The sequence below is a fragment of the Centroberyx gerrardi genome, chromosome 15, assembly GCF_048128805.1.
Source record: "Centroberyx gerrardi isolate f3 chromosome 15, fCenGer3.hap1.cur.20231027, whole genome shotgun sequence".
Lineage (NCBI taxonomy): Eukaryota > Metazoa > Chordata > Actinopteri > Beryciformes > Berycidae > Centroberyx > Centroberyx gerrardi.
In genome coordinates, this window is record NC_136011.1 from 15,135,253 (window position 1) to 15,160,918 (window position 25,666).

General features: G+C 43.3%; 4 protein-coding genes across 4 annotated transcripts; 2 read left to right on the forward strand and 2 right to left on the reverse strand.

Annotated features, from left to right (window-relative positions):
• Positions 1-658: 658 nt before the first annotated feature.
• Positions 659-4,169, reverse strand: LOC139923407 (uncharacterized). The gene is made up of 3 exons (XM_071914182.2): positions 4,036-4,169; positions 2,483-2,847; positions 659-2,169 (listed from the first exon to the last, which is right to left on the reverse strand). The coding sequence occupies exons 2-3, from the start codon at positions 2,833-2,835 to the stop codon at positions 1,911-1,913; spliced, it is 612 nt and encodes a 203-aa protein (XP_071770283.2). The 5' UTR covers positions 2,836-2,847; positions 4,036-4,169; the 3' UTR covers positions 659-1,910.
• Positions 4,170-5,396: 1,227 nt separating this feature from the next.
• Positions 5,397-6,198, forward strand: marveld1 (MARVEL domain containing 1). The gene has a single exon (XM_071914185.2). It carries the CDS (start codon positions 5,643-5,645, stop codon positions 6,165-6,167), a length of 525 nt encoding a protein of 174 aa, XP_071770286.2. The 5' UTR covers positions 5,397-5,642; the 3' UTR covers positions 6,168-6,198.
• A 5,989-nt stretch (positions 6,199-12,187) lies between these two features.
• Positions 12,188-19,283, reverse strand: LOC139923395 (phosphatidylinositol 4-kinase type 2-alpha-like). Its single transcript, XM_071914165.2, has 9 exons — positions 18,934-19,283; positions 17,411-17,611; positions 17,100-17,231; positions 16,782-16,935; positions 16,629-16,690; positions 16,011-16,110; positions 15,318-15,451; positions 14,618-14,677; positions 12,188-14,006 (listed from the first exon to the last, which is right to left on the reverse strand). Exons 1-9 carry the CDS (start codon positions 19,276-19,278, stop codon positions 13,848-13,850), a joined length of 1,347 nt encoding a protein of 448 aa, XP_071770266.1. The 5' UTR covers positions 19,279-19,283; the 3' UTR covers positions 12,188-13,847.
• A 1,364-nt stretch (positions 19,284-20,647) lies between these two features.
• Positions 20,648-25,666, forward strand: LOC139923380 (phosphoglycerate mutase 1-like). Its single transcript, XM_071914137.2, has 4 exons — positions 20,648-20,903; positions 21,958-22,232; positions 23,348-23,528; positions 24,334-25,666. Exons 1-4 carry the CDS (start codon positions 20,765-20,767, stop codon positions 24,501-24,503), a joined length of 765 nt encoding a protein of 254 aa, XP_071770238.1. The 5' UTR covers positions 20,648-20,764; the 3' UTR covers positions 24,504-25,666.

A 25,666-nucleotide genomic window follows, 5' to 3' on the forward strand; every position in this document is an offset into this window, starting at 1 on the left:
ACTTTTTATACCAGGAACTGAAATGCAGTAAAGGATGTAGGCTACTTGTAACAAGACACCCATATACACCTATGATGACAAAATGTGTGGGGGGTGATGGTAGCCTGAGGGTTTGAGGATAGGGAAGCAGGCTTTTCAAATGCTCAGATCAGCTGGGAACATGGGTGTGGAAAGGGAATGAGTAACGCTCTCCCTCCTTCAATAACTACTGCCGGGTTCCCCTGAGCAAGGCACTTCACCTCCAGCTGCTCCAGTGGAGCTGCTCAGTGAGCAACAGTAGGAGACTGCAGCTGTACTGGGCAGCTGCTGGATGTGCATGTGTGTAACTGTATGAATGGACAGGAGAGTGTTGGAAATGAGCATGCACGGGTAGTTGACTTTCTTTGAATAAGTAAAGGTGAAAAAATAGGCTATGTTTTACTGTTAACTTAGTATATTGACACAAGTTGTGATGCCCCCACCTAGATGTACATACTGTATGTATACACATACTTTTAAAGCACATTCAGTAGACCTATTCTGTAGCACTTCTATTTCTGAACTGCAAAGGTTTTGCTGATCTCTATATTCAAACTGGCTACTTTGCTCTCACCACTCCATTCAATATCCCCTTAACAAACAATCAAGTGAGCAAGAAAGAAACATAAACAAAACACTCTTTTGCCAAAATACAACCACTCACTCCCAGATTTCTTTATTAAATCTAAAAATAGCACATTGGGAACTATTATCAAAAGCATTATTACACCATCAAGTTTCCAGTAATCAGATCATTTAGGTGCTCTATACAATCATTCATTATTGCAGTGTATATTTCACATTACTACAGTATATGTTTGAATAGGTAGATGAGAACATTACATTTTCAAGTTTGTCTTTGTTTGTACTGTGACCAGGTTTGAGGGACATCTTAAGTGAGTATGGATTCACAGTTATTGTTCGTTATTCCTGGTCTCTTGGCACAGTTGACCACCTGCTCCTGCACTTTCCCCAACAGGAACCATTGACTGACTGCTGAAGTTGCTGGTGCACGTTATTGCATGTTTCGATCAGGTTTGATCTTTGAGTGTTTGCTCAACATCTCTCAATGTCCAGTTTCATGTATGTTAGGACATGTATTTCTAAACCTCCTGACTCCTAACATTACTCCCAATGTCATCCTTTTATAGTCTTGTGTAACATACCACACATGTAACCAGGGACATGGCAGAGGGTAAACTTTATCCTCCTTTCCTTTGGGTTAGGGTTAGTAGTAGTAGTTTACACACAATAATATATGTCTTCATGACATAAATTCATACTATACATTATGTTTTCAAGTATTTTCAGACTGATGAAGGTTAGGTCACATGGAACCTTTTCAAGGAACTAAAAGACATATGAATGCTGGTGTTTTTTTGATGGTTATTCAGCTTATGTTGATCACAGAAAAGAGTACATAATTAATAACTTGTTCACCTCTTGATTTACTGCTACAATATTGCATATGTAGCACCACTGCCCATCTGTTAACAGTTTTGGCAATCATTGTCAGTATACAGGGTTAGTGTGAATGGTAGGATGAATTTGGGAGAACAAATAAGGCAGTTCTTGAGAGAGGCAGTCAGAATATATACTAAGGTTGTGAGATGCTAAGAGCCAGTCAAAGGTTCAGGCTGCCTTCATTATTCAGTTGGAGATGGCTCTGCAACGGGCAACACTGCACTTCCAGCATGTTGCCATCTGACCAGTGCCGGGAAAGGCCAGACGTGTTAGCAGAAAATCTATATCTCTTTCAACCCGCGATGCACTTTCGCCTGTAAGTGTAACGTGTTGGTCAAGCTCATTTGTGTCCATGTTGCTATTCCCAGCACAGCTAATTCAACTTTGGTGCAGCATCTCGATGCAGTGAGTCTGAGGTTTTGGTCGTGTCAGTGGAGGATGCGGTGCAGGTATCTCTCTGGGTTGTTCTCTCCTCCTCTCCTCAGTCCTGGTCCCGCCCTGGCTGGTCTGTCAGAAGTCCCTGCAGGCCCCTGGCTCTCAGTGAGTGTCACCGTGGCCCCTCTTCCTCCTCCCGTTGCCCCTACCAAGGTGTGTCGGTGTGGCTCCGGGCTGCTGTGCGCTCCTGCCTCAGAATCGCTCTCCTCCCCTGGATCCTTCCCCTGGCTGCCGGGCGCACTCTCCCCGATCCTGAACAACAACAAAGACGCTTTTGTTGAAACACTGTGGGTATCAAGTGATTAAAAAGCCACTAGGTTCAGGCAGTTCTTTGACTGGAGGACCATGGGAAACTTGGATTGTTTGAAAGGATTTCACTTCACAAAGTTAATCTCAGCACTGTAATTGCATAACTTTTGAGAAGGTCTCCTGAATTTGCTCAGCTTACTCAGCAGGCACTCAAAGGTGTGCGTGCATGTGCATGCAGAAGTCTGATGCATGCCAGTGTGCATGTATCAGACACTGTGTATGAAATCACATCACATCGCCTCAGCAGTGTTTCTACCTGAGGTGGTTGAAGGCTCGGAGCCAGCGTGAGCCCAGAGCGTCTCTCCCTTCAGTCCTCAGCCCTCTCCGTCGGCTCCGGGCCCTCAGCCCTATCAGGGCCTGGGCCAGTTCGGCCTCGTCCCCGTGGCCCCACACCAGCTGGACCCTCTGCTCTGCGTCCTGGTCCCCCGCCGCCCTGAACAGCCTCTGGAGCTGCCACAGGTTCACCCCGCCGAAGATGTTCCCTGAGCCGGCCTTCCTGCTCCGCCGCTCAGCCAGCCGCCACAGCGAGGAAGGGCCCGCCACCATGGAGGCGGGAGGGGAGGCAGGCTCGCTGTCCATCCAGTCCGCCGGAGAAACACAGGATGGCATACACTGGCTCTACTGTGGAGAATGAATCAAGAAGAATTCAGAATCTGAGTTTTCAAAGTGAATGATGGAGACATGCGTAGGAATTTTGATTGAAAGACATATGTGACAAAATCTGAGACCAACAAAATGACATGGCAGATATACAGCAGAAGAGCATACACCACATCACAACACCTAGACAGCTGTGGTAGCTGAAAGACAAGGTGCTACAAAATGACTGACTGGGCTGCCAGTGAGCTGACAGTCTTCTGCTCTGATTCTTTAATCCTGCTTTAGTAACAAGGAGAGGAGCTGTGCTTCAAAGCCCATTACACTGCAGATGGTAACTTTATCTCTCTTTGGTTACCTATGGTTTTAAGTGGGACACTGACAGATAAGGCATTAGCTGAGTGACCAGGGTGATGCCTGCATGTTTCCAAGTTATGTGGGTCAGCAGCCTTTCCAGTGAAACTACTCTGTTTCAATTAAGCTTCATTCATCCGGCTCTGTTGAGCCCCCATAGGTGCAAATCTCTTCAACTGGTTTCAGTCCCAGAGTTATTTTCTTCCTCATTTACTATTTATATTGTCTCTATTATGTAGTCACATGTATCTTGTAGTCACACTCTTCTGTGCATAATCCTAACTTTAATTCATGAAGGGACATCCTGTAGGTTGTTCCAGGACAAAGGGGTATAGGGCTTTGCATAGGCTTTGTCACATCATCAGATGGGACAGTTGTTAGCAAACATTCATAGGCCTATTTCTCTGCAGTAGAAGTAACAATACAAACAATACAAACGGACACAATGTCCACTCTCCACTTTTTCCCTCCTACCCCTGCCATCAACAGTCTAGTGTGTATGCAGAAGAGACTGTAAATATAGGCTATAGGTCAATGATACTGGAGGGATCCCGAGTCCCTTCGGAAAAATAAATATAGCCTAATGCTGAAACAAATTTTAGAAGGATACTATACAAAATATCGCAGAGTTTTTCTGCGATATTTTGTATATCGCAAATCCATATTGGACTATGCTATTATAGTGATACCACAGGACATAAAATAGCATACAACGATGCCCTGTAAACTCACTATTGAGTAGCACAAACACACTGTAAGTCCCTATAGTAAAGGTTTATAGTGATGTTTCATTATAGGTAACAGCAGTAAATAGGAATCCCGTGAGAGTCATGTGAAAGATTAAAAATGTCTGCTTACCCGAAAAGGGACTGATATTTCCAGTGCACTTTTCTCCTACATCCCTCTCTGCGTTGTGCACATCGGTATTTCTGTTTGGAAACTGCAACTATGGCCGAAACGTAACGGGACAGCTGGGACTGTACTGGTCCGTTTGTCCACTCTGACCTGCAATCAATTTCTAACCTTGAGCCGACTGTCAGTCACACATCACTGCCGTAAATCGACCAATAACAATGGAGATATCTTGTTTTCCCTCCTATCGGGTTGGGCAGGGGCTTTTTCTCGACCAATCATAGGTTCGTAGAGGGGGTGGGGGGTGTTTGTCCCGCCCCCTGGCCACGTAGAGTATGTGCACTGAAATCCATTGACGTCAATGAGCTTGGCAGGAAAAAACGTCTGTCAATTATGAGAGAGAAGTAAGTCTGCGGGCATCCCTTATGTGCGCACCAACCTTAACATCACTTTGAAACACGCAGCAGGGTGACGCATGGTCATCATATCTATATCAGTAAATAGCCTGTTCCTCAGAAAAAATACTAATAGGCTATATATAATTCTAATATTCTCATAATAGCCTATTCTTCTACTACTGTGTCTGTGCCATGTCTATAGCTATAGTGTTGTTCTATAATTTATTCATGGAATTCTATAGGCCAAGTTCTTTTTCGTAGGCATATGGGATAGGCCTATGCTCACATTTGATATATGATACTGTGTTCATACTGTGTTATTTCAGTATTAGAAATTAAGTTAAATAAAGTTGCAGAAATTGTAGCCTACACGTTGAGGCTATAAGTCACCTAGGCTATTTATTCCTGATATAGCTGTAAAGCTAGCTATAAATAGAATACAATAGAACATAGATTGTAAGCAGCCTAATATTGGATTATGGCTCATAGTCATAGTCATATATTAGTCATTATGCATGTTGTGACATTTTGTGCCACAATAGGCTATATTAGGCTGTAGGTGTGTGTGTGTGCGTGTGTGTGTGTGTGTGTGTCTTTGGTCAATGGCCTATCAAACCCCTCTCTCTCTCTCTCTCGCTCTCTCTCTCTCTCACACACACACACACACACACACACACACATATTTCTTCATACTTCATACTTAACTTCTCTAAATAAATAGAAATAGAAATAAAGAAAAGAGAGAGAGACACTGAGGGGGAGGCGTTCCACACATCCCAAGGGGAACTACACTATGGGGAAATAGGCTACACCAGATTACCGCACTACACACACACACACACACACACACACACACACACACACACCATGGATGATTCCATCAGTCTAAAGGAGGAGCAGGCTTTGAATTTCAGGCCGCCCCTTCTCCATCTCCCTGCCCCCCGACACAGACGCTGCATTCAACAGAGGAAACGGAAAAGACGAAACATAGAAGAAGGTTTTTCATTTCAAAACCCCGGGGCTGTGGAAAGAACAGAGAGTTCCTTTTTATATCAAACTTCTCCCCTTTTCAGCCTCGCATTTAGCTCACAAATCCGACTTCCCCCCCTCTTTATTTCCACTTTTTTTTCTCCACCTTTTCCCAGCTGTTTGCAGCTGGCAGAAAGCACCCGCCCTGTTTGGGAGAAAGGGACCGAGAGTGATCGGAGGAGAGAGATGCCACCCCAACCTCCCCAACCTCCCCAACCTCCCCAGCCTCCCCAGCCGCAGGTGAGGAAGAACATCGTGAGGTTCCTCAAGAGCTTTCTGGGGATCATCCGGATCCTGCAGATCCTGTTCGGGGCCGGGCTGTGGGTCACCATCGCCGCCAACAAGTACGAAGGATCCATCCACTTCGTGCTGTTCGTCGCTGTCCTCTTCTGGCTGCTCACCCTCGCCCTGTTCTTCCTCACCCTCCTGGACAAGCAGGACCTGGTGCCGGTGCTGGGCGGGGACCGCTGGCTGCTCACGAACCTGGCGCACGACGTGGCCGCCGCCGCGCTCTACGTGCCGGCCATAGGGGTGATGATCTACAAGACGGACCGCAACTCCTACTGCAACCTGGAGCAGTACAAGCACCTCTGTCTGTACAAGGTCTACCTGGCCGCCGCCGTGTTCGCCTGCCTGGGCTGCCTGGCCTACCTCGTCTCGGCTATTTACGGGGGGTGCAGGAAGTGCCGGGGTGAGCAAACGGTGATGTGAGACTGAGCAGGAGATGGCGTGATGATGACAACAGGGATTGGGAGGGGTGGGGGAGGGGGGGGTGAAGGGTCCTTGAGGGGGTTCCAGGGGATCCCCAGCAAGATGAGGAATAGTTAACTTCACTGTAATTTAATTCACTAGATGTTATCCCCATTTGATAATGTATAAGAATGACTACCTTAATCATAGGTTTCACCCTCACCACTAATTGTCTTCCCATGTGCAATGTAGACAGTTACAGTTTCAATACGAAAGCAACAACAACAAGCTAAACTTTCCATTTGGGGGTCCCTGGGGCAAAATCAGATCAAATGATTGTGTCTTATTTGGGGGTCTTTGACATGAAAACATTTGATGGGGGGTTGACAGAGAAATGCAATGCTAAGGCAAGGCATGGTAACCCTTTTCTCTGTAAGGCGTGTAAGAGTTTGTCTCCTAGTTGTAGTTGTAAGCCCGTGCCTCAGACTTTTAAAAGTTGTTTTTTTGTTTGGTAATTTAATGTCATTCATCCCTCATGAAAAATCACTATAATAATAATATTGGGACTTCTAGTGGGTCTGCAGTACTCAATAGTAAGTTTACAGTGGCCTTACCGTACTTAAAGGTAGTTTTTATCACTATAGTATTCCTACAGGGACTTATAGTTTTGCTGTGATATCTGTTTACTATCCCTTTAGAATCTATCACAGGAGTACTATAGTTGTTTTTTGTAAGGGATTATTTTCATTAGCTTATGAAAGTATATATTTTTATGTGTTTACATGTTTTTGTACGACAGCAAGCTATAATACTGATCAATTATTGAAGTGTGATGGACTAGACACTCTTTTGACTAGCTTTGTTTTTGTTTTGTCTGAATCAAACATTCCAAAGCTTTTTTTTTATTTTTTTTTATTTTTATTTTTTTTTACACGTGTCCTGGCATGACAGTTTTATCAAGTGCCTTCTGTCAAAATGCTGTATGCTCAACAAGGTTGTGACAACGACAACCCAAAAATATGGATGTGATGGGTGCTATGGCAAGGAAATATGTATGTTGAACAAAATATTCCCTAAGTGTTCTTTATGTAAAAGCAAAGAGCAAACGCCTAAGAATAAAGATCAGTAAGTGAGAGCCAATGAGAGGTTTCTTTGGTTATGACTTGACTGGGATAAAGAAATGTTGCCTATAATGTTGCCTCAGTCTGCATAGAAGAGCTCAGATAAGCTGCTTGAGGACAGCATTTGTTAAAAAGTTTTGTTATTACTGTTATTTATTTGAGTGCTTTGTGTCAAATTTGTAGAAAGAGAGCTGTAGCCGTTGTCCAGATTGTGCTTTTGGTGGCTTTTGCAAATGAAACACAGATTTAGAGACAAAGAGACGGGAGCCCTCAGGAACTTCCTGTTGGGAGATAAAAGCCCCGGCCAATCAGAAGGGACAATTTATATGCCACTTGGACCACATGAAAGAGTTAGATCGGTAGACCTGTCTGTGTCTGTGTGCTGTAATGTCAGCCTCTAATAGAGAAGGAGAGAGCCACTCACACATGCACACACAGAGGAAATGTGTATGTATGTGTGTGTGATAGAGAGAATGTGTGCGTGTGTGTTGTGTAAGACTTGGTGTAATAGTCGGAAACAATGTGTATGTATGTGTTGTGTGTGTGTGAGAGAGAGAGAGAGAGTGTGCACTGTGAGTGTGTGTGTGTATATGTGGTGTGTATGGCTGAGTGTAACAGTCTGGGAAGAGGCTTGTTCTTACCGGAACAGTCTGTTGGGGGTCTGGAGGTGGGCTAATGTTCAGCCAATGAGATCGAAGCGAAGCAGGGAAAGATGATTCAATGTCTAGTCTATTCCAGAAAGCATGCAGTTCCTAAGAACACGCTGCAGACGAGATGATTAGACAGCAGCACCCAAAGCCACACTGTGACATGTCATTTTGGTTCCTTTCATACAGTCAGCAAGAAGCGTTACTATGGTATGCGTGTATGGCTGTGCAACCTCTCCCACAGACTTGGAGTTTACTGTGCACACTTGTTGTTGCTGGCAGGAACTTGTGTGTGGCGAAGAAGACAGTCCTTCTTTTTAAGCTGCAGATCAGCCACACATAAACACACTTTTCCTCTTTGGTCACCACTCTCTCCTATATGTGTGTAATCTGGGCTAGACAGAGTGTGACGAGTTGCTCTTTAAAAAACTTCATGTTTGAGCAGCAGCAGAATCAAAGTCAAAAATCAAATCAAAGACTAGACGTCAGATGAAAACCCTGTATCTCCAAAATGTCAACTTTTCAGGAACTAAGAAAAGCAGTCTTATTTTAGCTTGACCACAATGCAGTGTTGACTTTATCCTGTGGATTTTCCTCTGGTTTCATAAGACCAAGAGGCTGGAGAACTGGAGTTACATGGTTTTCACTGGACAAATAGATGTTAGGAGGATAAACAGCATCTTCAGCTTGCTACCAAGAATTTTACATAGACCTGCAAGGAAGTCTATAGTTACCTGATTCATACAGGTTTCCAGTCCAGTGCAAAGGCATATGTGCATCAGTAACTATCTACATTTCAGATGCTGAGATGGGGACAACATAGGAACAGAGTGTGACCATATAGAAAGGAACTTCATTACCTAATTTCCCCATGGAGATCATTAAAGTTTAATCTGAATTATAGAGTGCAGATGTGAGCCGTAGTATGAGTGGGTCAGGTGCGTAGAGACAGATCAGAGTGTGCAAGCAGGGAAACTCTGCACATGTGCAGCAAATGTACATAATTGTGTAAAATAGTCTAATTTGTATTTGGCTGTGGTGTTTTATTCCTTGTAAAGTGTGAAGAGGTATGCTGAAAGAATGGCCTGTATCCTCCTCTGGGTCAATATGCAAAGAAGAAAGGGAGCGGAGAGGATGTATGTGTGTGTGTGTGTGTGTGTGTGTGGAGGGCCAGGCGACGTGGTCCGTGAGACTAGCTGGGGGACCCACAGTAAAAGGAGTGGAAGGGCTAATGTTGAACAGCTGCAGCGCTGGGACATAAATCTAGCACTTCTGAGAGGAAAGGAGTCCCACCCCCCCACCCCTCACCCCCGCATATCCCCACCCACCCACTCTCTCCCCCCCGGACATTTCCACAGAAGTGTTGTCCTGTCCACGTGTCGGCGCCTGTGGAAAAACACTAGTTGTGTATACAGCCAAATGGAGACCGTACACAACAGCCCCGTGCGCAGCATAAACAAAGCAGTCAATCCGATGTTCATTTTGATATTGAAAGTAACTATGGTGAATCCTTTTTGTTTTGGAGTGACTCACAGCTGTAGTGTATGCTGACAATTAGGGCAAGAAAAGAATCATCCACATTTACCCTGAAGGCGAGTATAGCTTACCACTCAGAGAGGCTTCTCCTCATGAAATCATCCACAGTTTATTGATCTCATCTGCCTTCATTATACTTCTGTGTATGAGCCCAGTTTTTATGTTAGCAAATCTTTGTTGTTTTACACATCCATGTCCAAACAATGAATCACCGTGATAAACACAGGTAATAACATGAGTTTGGAATCCATCTTACCTGGAAACACCATTAGAAGGGTGTGGGCACCACAAGACTGAGGCTGTTTTTTTCCCCCTTTTTGCCAACTAGAGAGAGAGAGCGTAAAGGAAAGCCTGACAACTTGGTATAAGGGCACTTAAGCACATATAGAGCCAGGCGCTGCTCTGCAGTGCCAACTATGTAATATTTACTTTGGCTACTCAACCAAAGAGACATTTCCTGAATGTACTCTCCCACCCGTCTGCAAGAGACCAACCGTCCAACAGCCAGAACCTCTCCAAATGGTTTCTCTGGCCCTCCCTGAAAGAATAGCATCATACATATTGCTGCCATGGACTGATGTCAATTAGCTGAAGAACTGATATACAATTCTCTGCCAGAAAATCTGAAATTGAGTTCTGAAGTCCAAATGGATTACAATGACACCACTGTGAGTCATGGCTGTAATTAAATCACTGGTGACATTACCATAGGGACATGGCTAGAATGTAATCTGTCTCTATCAGTAAGAATTCAGAATATTTTGTGAAAAATGCATCTTTTTCTTCTTTTTTCTTAGCTTGCCTCCCTCACTCCTTCCCTCACTCCCATGTCCCCACAGGGAGGTCAGAGCACAGGGTGAGCTACGAAACAAGCTGCTGGTAGCGATCATGTGTCTTGCTCCAGTGTACTTCAGCAGGGCAGACGCTCGCCATCACACTTGACATCATTTAACCCAGGCCTTCTGGTTAAAAGACCTAATTCCCACCCTGTCCTGCTGCTCCAGATTTGATCATTATTACAATTGTATTATTATTAGAATTATTATTCATATTCTTAATGTTCTTTCCATTTATCCTCAACAACCACCTAATATGGATTCAGATGAATATATCAATACCCACTCTTTAAAACCATAACCAACATGTTTTACCATGCACAGCCCTGTTCTTTGGCTCAAAACATGGTCTCACACACACAGTTTGCTGAATCAGGTGCGTGTTTTTGCTTGGTAAGAACCCGCCCAGCAGCTCTTCAGGACTGGAAGTGCCCTGCATGCTTAAACCCACCCAAATACTGGGTGGGTAATTCCCAGTGGAAGTAGCCTGATCCACTTCCATTCCAAGTCTGTCTCCCTCTTTCTTTCTTCCTGCTGTGAAGACAGACTCTGCCCATTGCTCCTTTGGGTGGCTACACATGTACACACACATACATGAACACACACACACACACACACACACACACACACCAGAGCCCTGTTAACCACATTTTCATCAGAGACTGCTGAGATGCACATTCCACTGCAGAGAAAGAGGGAGAGAGAGAGGGGCTGGGAAAACAGATGGAGAGTGACAGAAAGAACAAGTGAATGAGCGACAGATAAAGAGAGAAGCCAAGATTGCCCTACAGACAGATCCCAGGAGGAAGTGATATCGCTGATGACATAATTTCCTCTCTGTTAGGCATGAATCAGTAGAGTGTTCAAGGCATGTAGGCCTGGTAGTTTGCCTCTCACATTGATCCATATATGGTCAGTTTATAGTTTCCTAACATGGTGTTTAAGACTGGGATTTAGGAGGGGGGGGGTATACTGATTCCACATCTGTTACAACAGCTTTTGCCCAGACTATAGTTGTGAATGGGCATAGTGTTCCTGTGTTGTGTGAGGGCAACGCAGCCAGTGGTAGGATGTGATGATAGCTATTTATAGCACCCTGAAAATACCACAGCTTCCTTCTCTCTGCCAGTCTCCAGCAGACGGTGAGAATGTGTTACAGAGTGAATGAGAATTCAAAGTCGGTCTGTTTAGCACACACCCTAAATCAGAGAGGGGACAGAAAGAGAAATTTAGAGGGAGCAAGAGAGAGGGAGAGAAAGAGAGAGAGAGAGAGAGAGAGAGAGAGAGAGAAAGAGAAAGAGAGAGAGAGAGAGAGAGAGAGAGAGAGAGGGAAGTTGGGTGTTTTGGTCACTGGGTGGATGCATTCACTCATTTCCCCTCTGCAGTTCCTGATTTTTGGTCATGTAGTCTGTAATGTTGGCAACACTTATGTCATTCACTATCTGTGAAAAACATAAACATAAAATATAATCTTAACAAAATGGAATTGCAAGTGACGGTTCATTTTCCCCATGTGCAAATTCCAGGGTGAGACACAACTCTCTCAAAGAGGAAAACTCTTTACCAGAGCTGCGTCTGCAGGGCGACGCATGAGGACACACACTGGGAAGTAAAACAAACATTCTCTCCAAACACGGATCACAGTGTGCCTGATAATGGCTCACAACTGCTCCCAGCAACACTTTCCCCCAGTTTTCACACACAGAAGCACATACACGCCTTACACTGCTCACTGCTCTTCTATAAAGAAAAATAGCAAATTCCAAACCATAATTTCCCCCTAATTGCAGCCATATTCCCTTAAAATATTCAGCTTTAAAAAATAACAAACCTTTCATGTGTCTGAGACCACAATAAAGGAAAAACCAGGTATTTGTGCACTCTTTAATATATTACAATTTTTACACTGCATTGTCAAAACAATACATAACAGTTTGGTAGCAACAGCAGTAAACAGTTAAACAAAGAATCAGAATGTCCTTCGAACAGAGAAAATGTAATGAGAAAAAAAACAGGCATCCAATGGTACTGAGTGACAGAAAATAAAGTTTCTGGTTGACTTCATGGCACTGCTTGATTAGAAAACTCATATATATATATATAAAGACAACAAACTATAGCTTATTTTTATATGTCTGCCTCGTCATAGATGTAAAATTTCACTGAGATCAACTGGTGCAGAGGGGAATGCTCCTTGCTCAAACTCAGCACTGTCGAAGACTGTAAATAATGAGTGAGTATCCCCACTAGGAGGCGCAGTATGGCTGCACAAAACATACACCTGACTGTTTCAAATTGAATCACATTAACTTAACAAAACTTTTTAAAGGTTTTTCTCGTATATTCAACACTTTAACACATCCAATGACAGGCATACTGTTCCTCTGTCCATCCCTGGGTCCTATTTGAAAACAACACTATGACAGAGACAGTGAATGTCCATAGAGAATGTGTTTCTTGCTATAGTTCAGTCATAAGTCTGTAATAAGGACAGGAATGTTACACAGAAATCAGAGGTAGGACGAATGTAATGATGGCAAATACAAGTTCCCCTGCTAGTGCTTCTAACCAGCAACTGAACATTATAAAGTGCTCTCCTAATGGCTTGATGCAGCTCGATCTCTATTTGCTACAGATGCTTAAGACAACAGAAGGACACATCCGTTTCAGAACAGCACAAGCTAGTCTGTCACCAGACCAACTAGTCAAATCTGAAACTGACACCTTGCATCTTAGACAGCAGCTAAACAGCAGAAATTCAGCAGCTGACCAAAGCCAAATACAAGGATTATACTATATCATGTGATTTTAGATGCAATAATTTAAACATTTAAGGCCCCAAACATTCTGTGTTTAGCCACAACATACGACAGCCACTACAATGCCAATAAATGTCAGATGTAGACAGTGGCGCAAATTATTATAAATGACTGTAAAATCTGCATACATACACCAGTGGTTCAGATGCTGGATAATACTAACTGGGTTGCGGGCAGTAGCTACTGTATATCTACATATTACAGTGCTGCGTATAATAAAACAGCTGCTGTCACACAATTTGGCCAAGATTTGGTGGTGGGTAATTACAGTTTAGATATGAATCCCTTACACAGTTGGAAGCAACACAAACTGCATAAGAGACTACATAGGTATTGATTAGGTGTCAAGTTGCATCAGCAGAATGCCCGGGGTTCTCACTGACGCCAGCTGAGGCTCATCTTGTCGTACTTTTTACCTTACCAGGCACTGACGAGGTTCATTTGCCATCCGTTTCCCCCTACACTTCACCAACTACCCTTGTCTCCATATCAGTCAATCAATCAATCAATCTCCATGCTCAATCTTTTTTTCGCTACATCTCATTAGTTCCTTCACACCCCTTTCATATTTACCATTTCTTTCCCTGCACCCTCAGTATCCTCTCTCTACATTCCATCATCTCATTAATAATAGTCCACAGCTGTGCCTGCTGAAGGCTCCAGGTAAGGCAGCATGCTGGGAGCAAGGCAGCATTTCGGCGCCGTCTTCTCCCTCTCCTCTTCTGCTCCTGTCCCTCTCTGGCTACCACCAGGTGAAGAAGGGTCTCCTGCTCTGGAAGCTCTGTGTGTAGGACTCGTTGGCCCTCTGAGGGGCCTTGGCTGTCTCCACAATGACCGGGGGCATCTGCACCAGCTGGAGGGGCGTCTTTGCGTCTTTCAGGGCTTGGCTCAGGTTCAGGATCTGAGAAACACATAGCAAATTAATAGAGACACACCTATCCACCTTCTGAAGATGCATAGAGAACAGTGGTGCCGTACTGTCCCGTCCAGAGTCAGAAATTAACGGGGGCTCAGGGGAAAAATGCCCTTGAAAGTTCAGAAAATGTCCATGAAATGAAAAAAAGAAGGGGTCAAAAAAAGCCCCAGATAATTAGGAGTACCCTTTTTTGCATTTCAGTTCATATTTATCTGTTGAGTTGTCTATTCACACATGAATGTGATAGGTGATTCCTGGGAGCCTATGACCGTGGCATTCTTTCCAGTGCATCTGGGTGAGAAAAATGAAGCGATTTTTCACCAGAAAAAAAATGGAATGCGCAGCCTGAAGCCGTAGCCATGTCAGCGTCACACAGTCAGCAGTAGGAGAAAATGCTGATCCCACGCAAATCTTAGTGTTACAAATTGAGTGTTTATTTGCCAATATGCAATGCAAATGTATTATTTTACCGTTCAATAAAACCACCCCCAAAAAAGACCAAAATGGCACTAAAAATCAGAACAAGGGGCCAAAAAATACCCTCTGAAATCTGAATTTGTTACCCTGGTCCCGTCCCCCCAGCATGTCCCACTCACCTGTCCTCGCATCACTGATATCTGCTTATGGAACTGTCCCCGGTCGAAGCCTGGGTCTTTCTGCAACACACCAACCACTTTTAAGACTTCACATCCCTCTCACACATTGTCCTCCTCTACTTGCTCTAATACGCTCCTAAAAAAAACTGTTCTCCTCAACCCTTATTTCTTTACTTAGTACTTCTCTCAGGACACATTATTACATTGTTACAATTAATGTCAGGATGCTGTGTCTCTGACCCTTGTACTCCATACTATTGGTCGCTTGTAATATTGGTGATCTAGGAATTTAAGCTTATTACTAGTGTTGCAAAATCTAATACTGAAAACCTTAATAACACTGGTGAAATAATCTTAATGTTCAATTTTGGTTTACATGTATTGCTGTGGCAGTGACCTGTGCTTCTGTTTGCTTTTGTGCCATTTCTTTAGGCCACTGTATACAAACAACATCTCACAGTTATAAGTACACATTAAAAGATAAAATGAGATAAGAAAATATATAACATAGTGTATAGAGTACTACTAAGTCACATGAAAACCATATACCACTCATATCCTCATACTTAAGATTCATTCATGTACTGACCTCTCTAATGCAATATCTCATGTTTACGATTAATAAAATGAAAGTTGGGAAAACAAACGAATGACATCCTGTTACGGCTCTGACAGAATATCCCTGTGGTTGTGAACTGACCTTAAAGAGCTCATACAGGTCTTCCTCCAGGTCTTTGATGAAGTTGGGGTCGTTGAGTTTGGGCAGCACCAGCTCTCTGATCTCCTGGGAGAAGGGAACCTTGGCTTGAGGCAGCCAAGCCCAGTAGAACGGATCTACAGGAGAGAGGAACGGAAAGACAGCATCTAGATGTAGTGAATTATTGATGCTGTATTTCACTAATCCCTATCAGCCGGTTTCAGAAAGCCAAATCTAAGACTTTTTAAGACCTTTTTAATGCTACATGGAATTGAATTTAACACCAATTTAAAAACTAAAATAAAGAAATAAAGCTAGCAAAACCAGACTGTTTCTGATTGAACATTGCTAATGAAAGTTGCGAAACTATAAATGGGCAGAGTAAGAAAAAGGACACCAGGAAATGAATTGTTAAGGGACATGAAATCCACTAACTTACTAAAGCAGAGAGGATGCATATTGTACTACTTACCCTGTTCTGGATTAATCTAGGAGTGGACATGCAGCGCAAAGAAACCTGTCATTACATGGTAAAACCTCTAATCACTGGATTTAAGACATTTTAATACTTTTTAAAGTCGTAAATTTAGATGATTTATTTTAAGACTTTTTCAGACATTTTAAGGAGCCACAGACGCCCTGAATCTATGGGGATGTGTGTATCTACTGTATGTGTGCCCAGTTGGGACGACTTACAGGCTCTCCAGGAGTCTGGGTGTTTGAGGGGGAAAGCCAGGCCATTGTCTATGGCTGCCAGTTTGATAATAGGATCCTTCACCACAACCCAGTCTGAATCCTGCACACACACACACACACACACACACACACACACACACACACACAAATGTGAAACTATAGACCAGGACTTTCTTCCAGCAAATGAGTCAACATTTACAACAACTTAAGTCCTGAAAATGTGAGACAAAGGAGCTGGATGAGCCAGTTAGTAGGGCTGCAAGATAATGACAAAATATTGCATTTTCTTCTTAATATTGCAATATGAACTGCAATGGATGTGTCATTTTAATTTATTTTTCAGTGCTTAAAAATGTTTGTGTGCAAGTTTTGTGGTGCTTTGGATTTGTTCATTTCAAATAATTAATAGGTCTTTTATTCTCTGTATCACCAAAATAAATAGTTTGGGAACCTGTCTGAAACACATTAAGAATGAGGAAAAAACTGTAGCCTTGCAATTTGGAAATAGCGATACTCATTATTGCAATTTCAATATACTGTATTTGCAATTAATGTGTAGCTCTTCCAGCATGGCACCGGATTTAAATGAGTGTTCATGTGTTACTGATGTTTACTCACACGAAGCCCTCCAGTGTCCATTGGATAGTCATATTTTATCAGCCAGTTGTCATTTCCTCTGTCTGTAAACAGAAAATCCAACTTAGATTAAAACACTGTTCTAATGAGAGTCTCCTGTTACCATGGAATCCATCTGTATTCCTTACTACCAACCTGTGTTCCTGATGATGAAATCAAGGACCACCAGTCGCTCAAACTGCAGCCGTAACTGCCGGTTGGTATTCTCAGGGAGAGGCTCTGCTTCGAACCGTCTCAGCCAATGATCTGCATCCTTGTACCCTTCAACAAACAACTGAAACGACCCTACCTGCACCATGTGGGGAAGGAGAGAAAAAGTTATTAGACACATCAAGTGCACTGGGTTTCCCTGGACACATAATCCAAGCAGTCCCATCTTAATCTTAATCAACACAACACATATGACGTCATAACATATGACGCTGCAAGAGCTGCGTTTAGAAGTGGTTTTACCTTAGGAGGGAGGCCTATTCTGTGGAAGCGCTGCCCCACTTTGGGCACCTTCTCCAGGGCGAGCCTCTTCCCCCGAGACTTCACCCTGTCTATGGCATTATAGTTGAACGTTTCACTGGCCAGGTAGACCACCTACAGATGAGAAGGAAGAAGAAGAAAGGTTGGATTAGGATAGATAGAGCGAAGAGGAAAGGGACACACATGAAAAATCCATTAAAAAAAACAAGGACTCAGTAGGGATTTTGATCAAATGAGGTGCAATAAGTTCTCCAAACAACTTCCTTGTCTTGAACATGCTTGAGCGCCCCTACCTTGGTTTTGGGGACTATGTTGAGCTCTAGTTTCTGATCCACCAGGCTTGCTCCCGCCTCTGACAGGTAGCCCTGGTTGAGGACCAGACAGTCACGCCCAAAGCAGCAGGGACAGCACAGTTTCTGGAGCCATTTGGTCCACTTCGGGTTCAGCTGGCCATAGGGCTCCTCATTCTTGGGCTTAAACACACCAATTATCTTCTGCAAAAAAGAAACCCACTGATGGAATAAGATTTACAATCATCTCACTAAACACTAGTTTCAAGATGTGGATTTAAGGGGGAGAAGTACTCAGCCACCATTTTAGATATGTCTGTATTATGTAATTCCTCTATTCTCCGCCTGAACCTATGATGGCACTATAAACCTATTAAAAGTCTTGGCTGATAACTGAGTCTCTATAATGTAAGCAGGGCATTCCAGGAAGTCACAGCACCACTCATGCCCCATCCTCAACTCTTCCATCAAAGGAGATGATTCATGGGCAAAGCAGACGCCTGCTGCAACTAACAAAGTGGAATTGGAATGGTTTTGCAACTTATTTATGTCAATTAGATTATCTTAAACATCCTCACATGATCAACTGTGTAGTAGTCTATTCTAGGGCCGAGACTGGGGCCGGTCTTTATGTCTGCTTGGCTAGCGTGCTAGCGTAAAGTTGCATCTTGTGCTTTTTAATAGCTGTATAATTAACATGACAGGGTATATACTGTTGCCATTGAGTGTGTTGAGCTGACAGGAATTCAGCTGGTGAGAATATGCCACTTGAGGTGATCATCTTCAGAGCTTGAACATCTCAATTAGCCTGAATATTCTTATCAATTTATATGCTCACAGAGCGGGAACCAAGGTTAAGCAATTTTCTTCAAATAACAGGGTCACATCTAACCACCGAAATAGCCAAGACACATGACTTCTCCTACGTTGCGCCATCTTTTCTGACCCACGCAGACACACTGAAAAGGAAATTGGTTTCCAAGTGGTGAGGCTTTCTCAACAGGTCTGTGGGAGATCTCACAGCTACGTGTGCAATGCAGATTATGTCTGTATATCCCTCTCCTATGGGCTGCCTTTGTGAGTAAGTCGTCCGCTGCAGTAGTACCATCATGGTGTCTACCACGTTAAAAAGGGTTTGGGCTTGAAGCAGTGTCAAGAGAACCAGCATCCAGTCCACCAAAGTCATGGGGCAGAACTGCAAACTATCTTTTGTGCGAGGTCACATTCATTCATTAAGGATGATAATGCCATCATCTGTTTGGATCAAGGTAACTGCCTTTAGGAGACCTGTCAGTGTGAGCAACAACATTTGTTAAGATGATGACAAGCACATTGTAGGCAGAAAACAGGGTGGTAACTGCACTGTCAGGAGGGCTAAAACAGCTGAGTGAGGTGTCAGCAACAGCAGGTTGCTTAGGGCAAGCCTTGCCAAAACAGTGGAGTTAAGTAGACGCATTACATCATGCTACAAGTCAACCCATCCTTTATCACAAAGAAACATGTCTAGCTTCTGGACACTGTCTCACCCCTTGAGAGTCTTTGACAAAGTAGCTGCCACTTGATCCCTGGTAAATTCTCTCTGGGAAGATTTCCTCCTCGATGGCTTGCTCTGCCTTCTTCACGATTTCCCTGAACTCCGGGTCATCGGGGAAGTCGTTCCTGTGATGCTCCCGGGGAGAAGTCCCTCTGCTCCGATCCAACAGCGGCTGTCTTTCCCGACCGCGGCCGGGGCTGCCGGCCGACACTCGGACCACTGAACCCGGGGTAGCGGTCGCCCCAAAGCCGCCGCGCGGGCTGGAGGCGTCGCTCTGGCAGTAGTTACAGTCTATTGAGTCCTGCAGAGGAGAGACGAGCGGGCTTGTTTCGTCCATGCCCGGACCGGTTGGGAAGCAATGCTAGAGGCCAGTGGGCAGAGATGGAAGCCAGCATGCAGGACTCTGATCTCATCTCATACAAACAAGATAGTCATGATCTTCCGCATGCACACCCCGCCCACTTATAATGCTGAGCAGCTATTGGTCAATCTGCTACCTTGCCTCCACGATGAACCTCCTTCTCTTGAGGAGCTGATGGATGAGGAGAGCAGCGCTGGGTAAGGGTCAGTTATAGGCTGTAGGGTCACCTAGGCTAAAGTCAGTTTGTTTCAGTGAAAAATCCCTACATGAACTGAAACATCAGTCTAGAATAGATCCTATCACTATAATATCCCTATAGGGACATACAATTTTGCTGTGATATTTATGTAATATCCCTCAAAAAATGATTGTAGGATTACTACAGTTCTTTTTATTTAGGAATATTACTTTGTTGCCTTTAAGTTACTTTTTTTTTATTAGAAACAATACAGAACAAAAGACAAACAAGATTAAGAGCACATATGACTTAATACATACAGAGGTATTTGTAACCTAAGAAAAGAAAATACATTTATCAAACATGTTAACAGTGCATACTGGTTTTTGCCTTGAAGCTATTATTTGGCTTCCTGGAAGGCCGAAGGCATCATGTCTGGCAGACCGCCTCTCAACCTGGACCTGGCTGGGGTCAACACTTTATATAAACCCCAGTTTATAACACATTCATAATACTTATGCAATATTTAACAACAGATAGAAGGTACGTTCACAAAAACTAAGTCAATCCCTAGTAGTATGTCATCTTGCATTAACTGTTCACTTAGGCTAATAGCATAGGCTACTTAGAACAGACTGTCAAGTTATTGGATGAAATGTGTGTCCCCTTGTCAACTTTTGCCATTTTCTTTTCTGAAAAGACACATGCCTTGAAATGAGACATAAATTATAATATATAAATACAAAATTATAAAATATTCTATTAATGTGATAGATATATAGATAGATAGATAGATAGATAGATAGATAGATAGATAGATAGATAAATGACTGACAAGTAGGCTACTGGTTTCTATTTATTGTCCTCCAGTGTCTCTACTTTATCGCCATTGGTTTCCATATTGCTCACCCATCATGACTACTGTTCAAACTAATGAACAAGAGGAATAAGTATCAAACAAATGAACAGCCTACACATTGAGTAAGTCAATAAAGTGCAATGTATGAAGGTCAGGGAACTGTCCCCGTCGCTGACGCCCACCACTGCCATTGGTCGAGAAATACAAAAAACACACTTTAACGGAATCTCATTGGATGTGAAAACCAGGAAGTGATGGAGCAACCAATCCACGGGATAAAAGTCCTCGCCGGTTTGACAGCAACGAGCTGAGCTGCAGCCTTGCCTCCTGTTGTAGTGGAGAGTGCCATTCACAGCTTCCAACACTGATAATTGTTCAACTGATTCTTCTCAATTTAAACGAAAGACCCTGACAGATTTCCACCGATGGCTGCCTACAAATTAGTTCTGATTCGCCACGGAGAGAGCAACTGGAACCAGGAGAATCGGTTCTGCGGCTGGTTCGATGCTGATTTGAGTGAAACGGGGGAACGGGAGGCGAAGAGAGGCGGACAGGCCCTGAGAGGTACGTGATGAGCACTTTATTTTTTCTTTTACCATCGAGTGTAACATCTCGGAATTAATTCAACTCCTCAACGGTGCGTAAGATTGCATAACCGCCTTTGCCAGTGCCAGTCAGTCACGGACGAACCGTATGTGAGAAGCAGCGCCGACTCTGGTCCGCCTTTAGCTCTGCACGTGACTACATTCATCACACCGCCTGCATTCACTGTGTTGACCAATCAGCGGCCTGAGTACAAAACGTCATGAATTTCTGGAGGGTGTGCTAACGTGCAGAACTGGAGGTGGTGCTTTGATGTGGACTGCACTGGTAGAGCAGTGCTGTATGCACAACAGGAAATTTCTCATAGAGGAATTTCTCAAAGAGGGTCTAGGGTCTTTTCTCGGTTTCTTGACTCCAGACCTTAACCCCTTAGTTTAAAAGTGAAAGGAAAAATACACCCTAAAACACTTAACATTGTTTTAAAAACAGCTATTGGGATGTACCTTGCATTTCTGGGTCTATTTTCTTCTTTGGTGGTGTATTTTTCTCATTCCTGTGAATAGGCCTAACTGGCTAAATGTAGATGAGGTGACGTTGAGGTATTTCCAGCGCAGCTACCAATGGAGTTTCAGGGCACATTTGTTTTCAGCTATCTAAAACATCAATGGTAAACATCAGGTGTTGGTGTCAGTCTCTCAGAATCAAAGAGCAAGGGTTTCTTTCCAGACTCAGATGTTCAACAATCATACAGGCAGAGACACCAATTTCTCCACCAACAGTAGCCTCAGTAGACCACAATGCAATGCAGCTATAAGCTATAATGTTGGGTTCCTAGTATCGCATGCAGCTCTTGCTTTTTCTCAACTAGAAAACAAGGCAGACTGAGGGAAAGTGGGTCCACCAGAAAGTAAATTACAACACTTCATCACAAAATACCTCCTGGAATCCATTGGACCTCACAGATTGATGATCTAAAACAGTGTAACAGTATGCGGGTGGAATTTTCCTTTAAAAACTGTACTCAGAATATGCATTGACTTAAACACCAGCTCTTTGTGGTCTCTGAACCCCGCAGATGCCGGCTATGAGTTTGACATATGCTACACCTCGGTGCTGAAGCGGGCCACCCGGACCCTGTGGCTGGTCCTGGACAGCATTGACCAGATGTGGGTGCCGGTGCACCGGACCTGGCGGCTCAACGAGCGTCATTACGGCGGCCTGACCGGGCTGAACAAGTCAGAGACAGCTGCCAAGCACGGAGAGGCCCAGGTGAAGATCTGGAGGCGCTCCTTTGACACCCCTCCTCCCACCATGGACCCAGACCATGACTTCTACTCCATCATCAGCAAGGTAAGACATCAGCTCTGCTTAAATGAGGTCTGTACACATAACCAAGAGGCTTGGCACTGAACACGTTGCCTGTGATTGCGTACAAATTCAGCAATCTGATCAACTCTCCCCCCCCCAGGCATAACAAACAGAAGGTGTGATTAGAACTGAGCGCTGCAGTTGGGCAATTTACCAAGTTTGTCATCATGGGAATGAGTGTTGCAACAGCAGACATTTATTATGGTCTTGAGTGTTCTGAGTTATGAGATTTAAGGTAATGTGTCTATGTCCTTGTCTGCAGCACATTCAGCAAGACCATACATTTATTTCACACAGGGTGCAAATGAAACCTGACAGCTATACTGCACAGTGTACACTGATAAATGTGGTACTTTTTTTATTTTGTAGCATAAGCCCTAATGCTATTCTGTTCTACTGCGCCCAAGGTGAGTTAATATATGACTGACAACAGCTAGGTATTTTGGTTAAAGTTCAAAGTTTAGTCAAGATGGGAACAAACTGATCAAAAGTCCCTCTGCATAGACATAGCTGTTCAAGAGTTGAGACATACAGTAGTGACCCTAGACTGGCTGTCAAAGCTAAGTTGATTAGTTGTAGAATTTTGTTAATGAGCAAAACAGAAAGCAGCTGATTATTTGATGTGTGCAGAATGAAAGCAAGGCAAAGGCAAGGAAAACTTTATTTATATAGCACATGTCAAACACAAGGAAAATTCAGTGTGCTTCATATAAAACACAAAAATTACATATTTTGTCAGGTAAAATGACATCAACTCATAAAATGACATTAAAAAGAAAGTAGACAAAGCTATCACCACAGTGCTTTTAAAGAGTTACAGTTTTACTCATTGGGGCTCTAGGACTCCTACTCAGATTTAGTCTGAGTCACACTGGGACTCGCACTCACTCAAACTAAATCTCACATTTGGACATCACTTTAATCGTATTCAGAATAGGACACAAACTCCCAACTCACACTTATGCCCTCTCTATTCCCAAGTAAGTATATGGTGAGCTTCTGAGGAACGAGCTTGAAGAGAAAGCGATACAGCATGTCTTTGCTGTCTCCATTCTGGTCTGTATTTATTTCATATGCTAAGACTGCTCTCTCTGTAGGATCGTCGCTATGCGGACTTGACTGAGGACCAGCTTCCCTCCTGTGAGAGCCTGAAAGACACCATCGCGCGGGCGCTGCCCTTCTGGAATGAGGAGATCGCCCCTCAGATCAAGCAGGGGAAGAGGGTGCTCATCGCTGCCCATGGGAACAGTCTGAGGGGCATCGTGAAGCACCTGGAGGGTGGGTGGCGCTTCGAATTTAAATACAGAGCTTAATTGAGTTCTTGTAGGTGTTGCTTCTCATCACTGACTTAGTGCTGCTCTTAGTCACCTTAAAGCCTCAATCCAGAACTCATTTGGCCCTACAAATTCACAGTTTTTGGAGATCTTGATTTGTGTTTTTTGGACAAAATGCAAAATACAGGTCTGTTTTACTTAAATGTTTTACTGTCATTACCAATGCAAATAAAACCTTTTAGGGAGGGCCAATGGAGAATTTTGCTTTTGTTTTTTGTTTCTTTTAAGGCAAGGGGGCAGTGGAGTGTTTCCTAAAATAGTCCAAGGAAGGGTTATTTATTATTTGTGGAATATTGATATTTTGACATTGTTAGAGTTTTAGAAAGTGCAGGCACATAAATGAATATCTATTTGCTCTGTCTTGGAGCATTTGGTACAGCCAGTCAAAGATCATGAAGATTGATCATCTCCTATCTTGTCAGCCCATGCAGCTTCATGTAGATCCACCAGATCTACATGAAGCTGCATGGGCTATACACAATATAAAAGTATAGGCTACTTTTGTGGCATAGGATTTGGCCTGAAGGTGATAACTGTAGGTGATAACTGAGGGAAATGTAAGACATCAGGCTTCTCTTGCTCACATTCCCCACGCAATAATCCAGAGCCTGTTTCCATGAATGCAGTTGTGTCCTCCAACAGTTGTGCCGATCCAACGATAACAAGTCTCTCTAATGGAACGTAACAAGCTGCAAATTCTCTTACTGACCTGTATAAACTGCTCTATTTGTATGTGCTGCCACCTGCAGGTATGTCAGAGGAGGCCATCATGGAGTTGAACCTGCCCACAGGCATCCCCATCCTCTACGAGCTGGACAAGAACCTGAAGCCCGTGAAGCCCATGCAGTTCCTGGGAGACGAGGAGACGGTACGCAAAGCCATGGCGGCCGTGGCTGCACAGGGAAAGGCTAAGAAGTAGAGCAAGGGGAAGCCAAAGCCTCACTCTGCGTGCTACGGTGTAGGTTGTCCTCAACCACTGGTCTAGGATTAGTGTTTTTTCCTAAATCCTAATTTATTTGGGGCTGGTAATACATTGATGAGTATCGATTGGTGTCAAAGACAACCTCACTCTACTGGCACAGTGCAGGGACAATAGATGATGAGTGATGGGGATCGACCACTGCCAGGAGAACTACAGCTCTCAAGAGATTGTAAATGCTTTTTGCCAAAATGGCCCATTAATACTTAAACTGTTGAGAAGGAATCACTGAATTTATAAGTATAGTATTTGCTGATGAGACAGTTTTGCTTATCGGAGCTACTACTGAGTACATAGTCCTACTAATGGATTATTTGTGTTTTATTACAGATGAAGTATTTTTTTAATTTTATTTGTTTGATTGGACAACTAAGAGTAATGTAATATTGTAGTCTATTTTAAAGATTAATTTATTTGACTCAAAGGTCTACATTTAGATTTTGTATAATACATTTTTTTAACAGCTTGCCACAAAAGGGAGAACTACAAAGGGTGCATTAGTTATTTATCATCTCACTCTCCAAGGCATTTCATTGATGCATTCCGATTTATAACAGAATGTAATTTTGCGATCTCTTGAGACCTATAGCAACACAATCCCTTTCTCTTACGTCCTCTATCTATGACTGGTACTTGTGCTGTGTCCTTGTATGGTTTTGCTATCTGTGGTATGTCTGACATTCCATTTTCCTCTTCGTGTTTTGTCAAATAAGTCCATCTTTTTAATCGTACCAGAGACTCTGCATTGTGTAAGTGACAAACCCACAATTTGGAATATAATCTACCAGTTTCACATTACCATGGTGAAATGTGATTACTCAAGTTGTATGGTTTAAATTGAACCCATCATCTTTACTCTGTATGACCACACTGGCCTGCCTTTGTCTTTTGGTCTCATAGTATTTATGTGCCTCTAGTACCTTTTCCTACAGTAATGCCCACAGCTGGACCAACAACGCAGTAGGAATGGAGTCAGTGAGGAGTTTGTATGGAATTTCCCATCATGTCTTACATTGTTGCCAATTAATATTTTTAATAATTTCATGTGTTGGTTAAATGTACACTGAAACCTGTGGTGTAATAAATACACAATGATGTGCAAA

What these genes read in the sequence shown, in the direction of transcription:
- LOC139923395 (XM_071914165.2), bottom strand. Translation starts at nt 19,278, where the DNA reads ATGGACGAAACAAGCCCGCTCGTCTCTCCTCTGCAGGACTCAATAGAC. An exon ending in TTGTCAAAGACTCTCAAGGG is followed by an intron (nt 17,612 to 18,933) that starts GTGAGACAGTGT and finishes TCTTTTTTGCAG; the next exon opens with AAGATAATTGGTGTGTTTAA. An exon ending in ACATAGTCCCCAAAACCAAG is followed by an intron (nt 17,232 to 17,410) that starts GTAGGGGCGCTC and finishes TCTCATCTGTAG; the next exon opens with GTGGTCTACCTGGCCAGTGA.
- LOC139923380 (XM_071914137.2), top strand. Translation starts at nt 20,765, where the DNA reads ATGGCTGCCTACAAATTAGTTCTGATTCGCCACGGAGAGAGCAACTGG. An exon ending in AGGCGGACAGGCCCTGAGAG is followed by an intron (nt 20,904 to 21,957) that starts GTACGTGATGAG and finishes TGAACCCCGCAG; the next exon opens with ATGCCGGCTATGAGTTTGAC. An exon ending in CATCGTGAAGCACCTGGAGG is followed by an intron (nt 23,529 to 24,333) that starts GTGGGTGGCGCT and finishes TGCCACCTGCAG; the next exon opens with GTATGTCAGAGGAGGCCATC.
- marveld1 (XM_071914185.2), top strand. Translation starts at nt 5,643, where the DNA reads ATGCCACCCCAACCTCCCCAACCTCCCCAACCTCCCCAGCCTCCCCAG.
- LOC139923407 (XM_071914182.2), bottom strand. Translation starts at nt 2,835, where the DNA reads ATGCCATCCTGTGTTTCTCCGGCGGACTGGATGGACAGCGAGCCTGCC. An exon ending in CGAGCCTTCAACCACCTCAG is followed by an intron (nt 2,170 to 2,482) that starts GTAGAAACACTG and finishes GTTGTTGTTCAG; the next exon opens with GATCGGGGAGAGTGCGCCCG.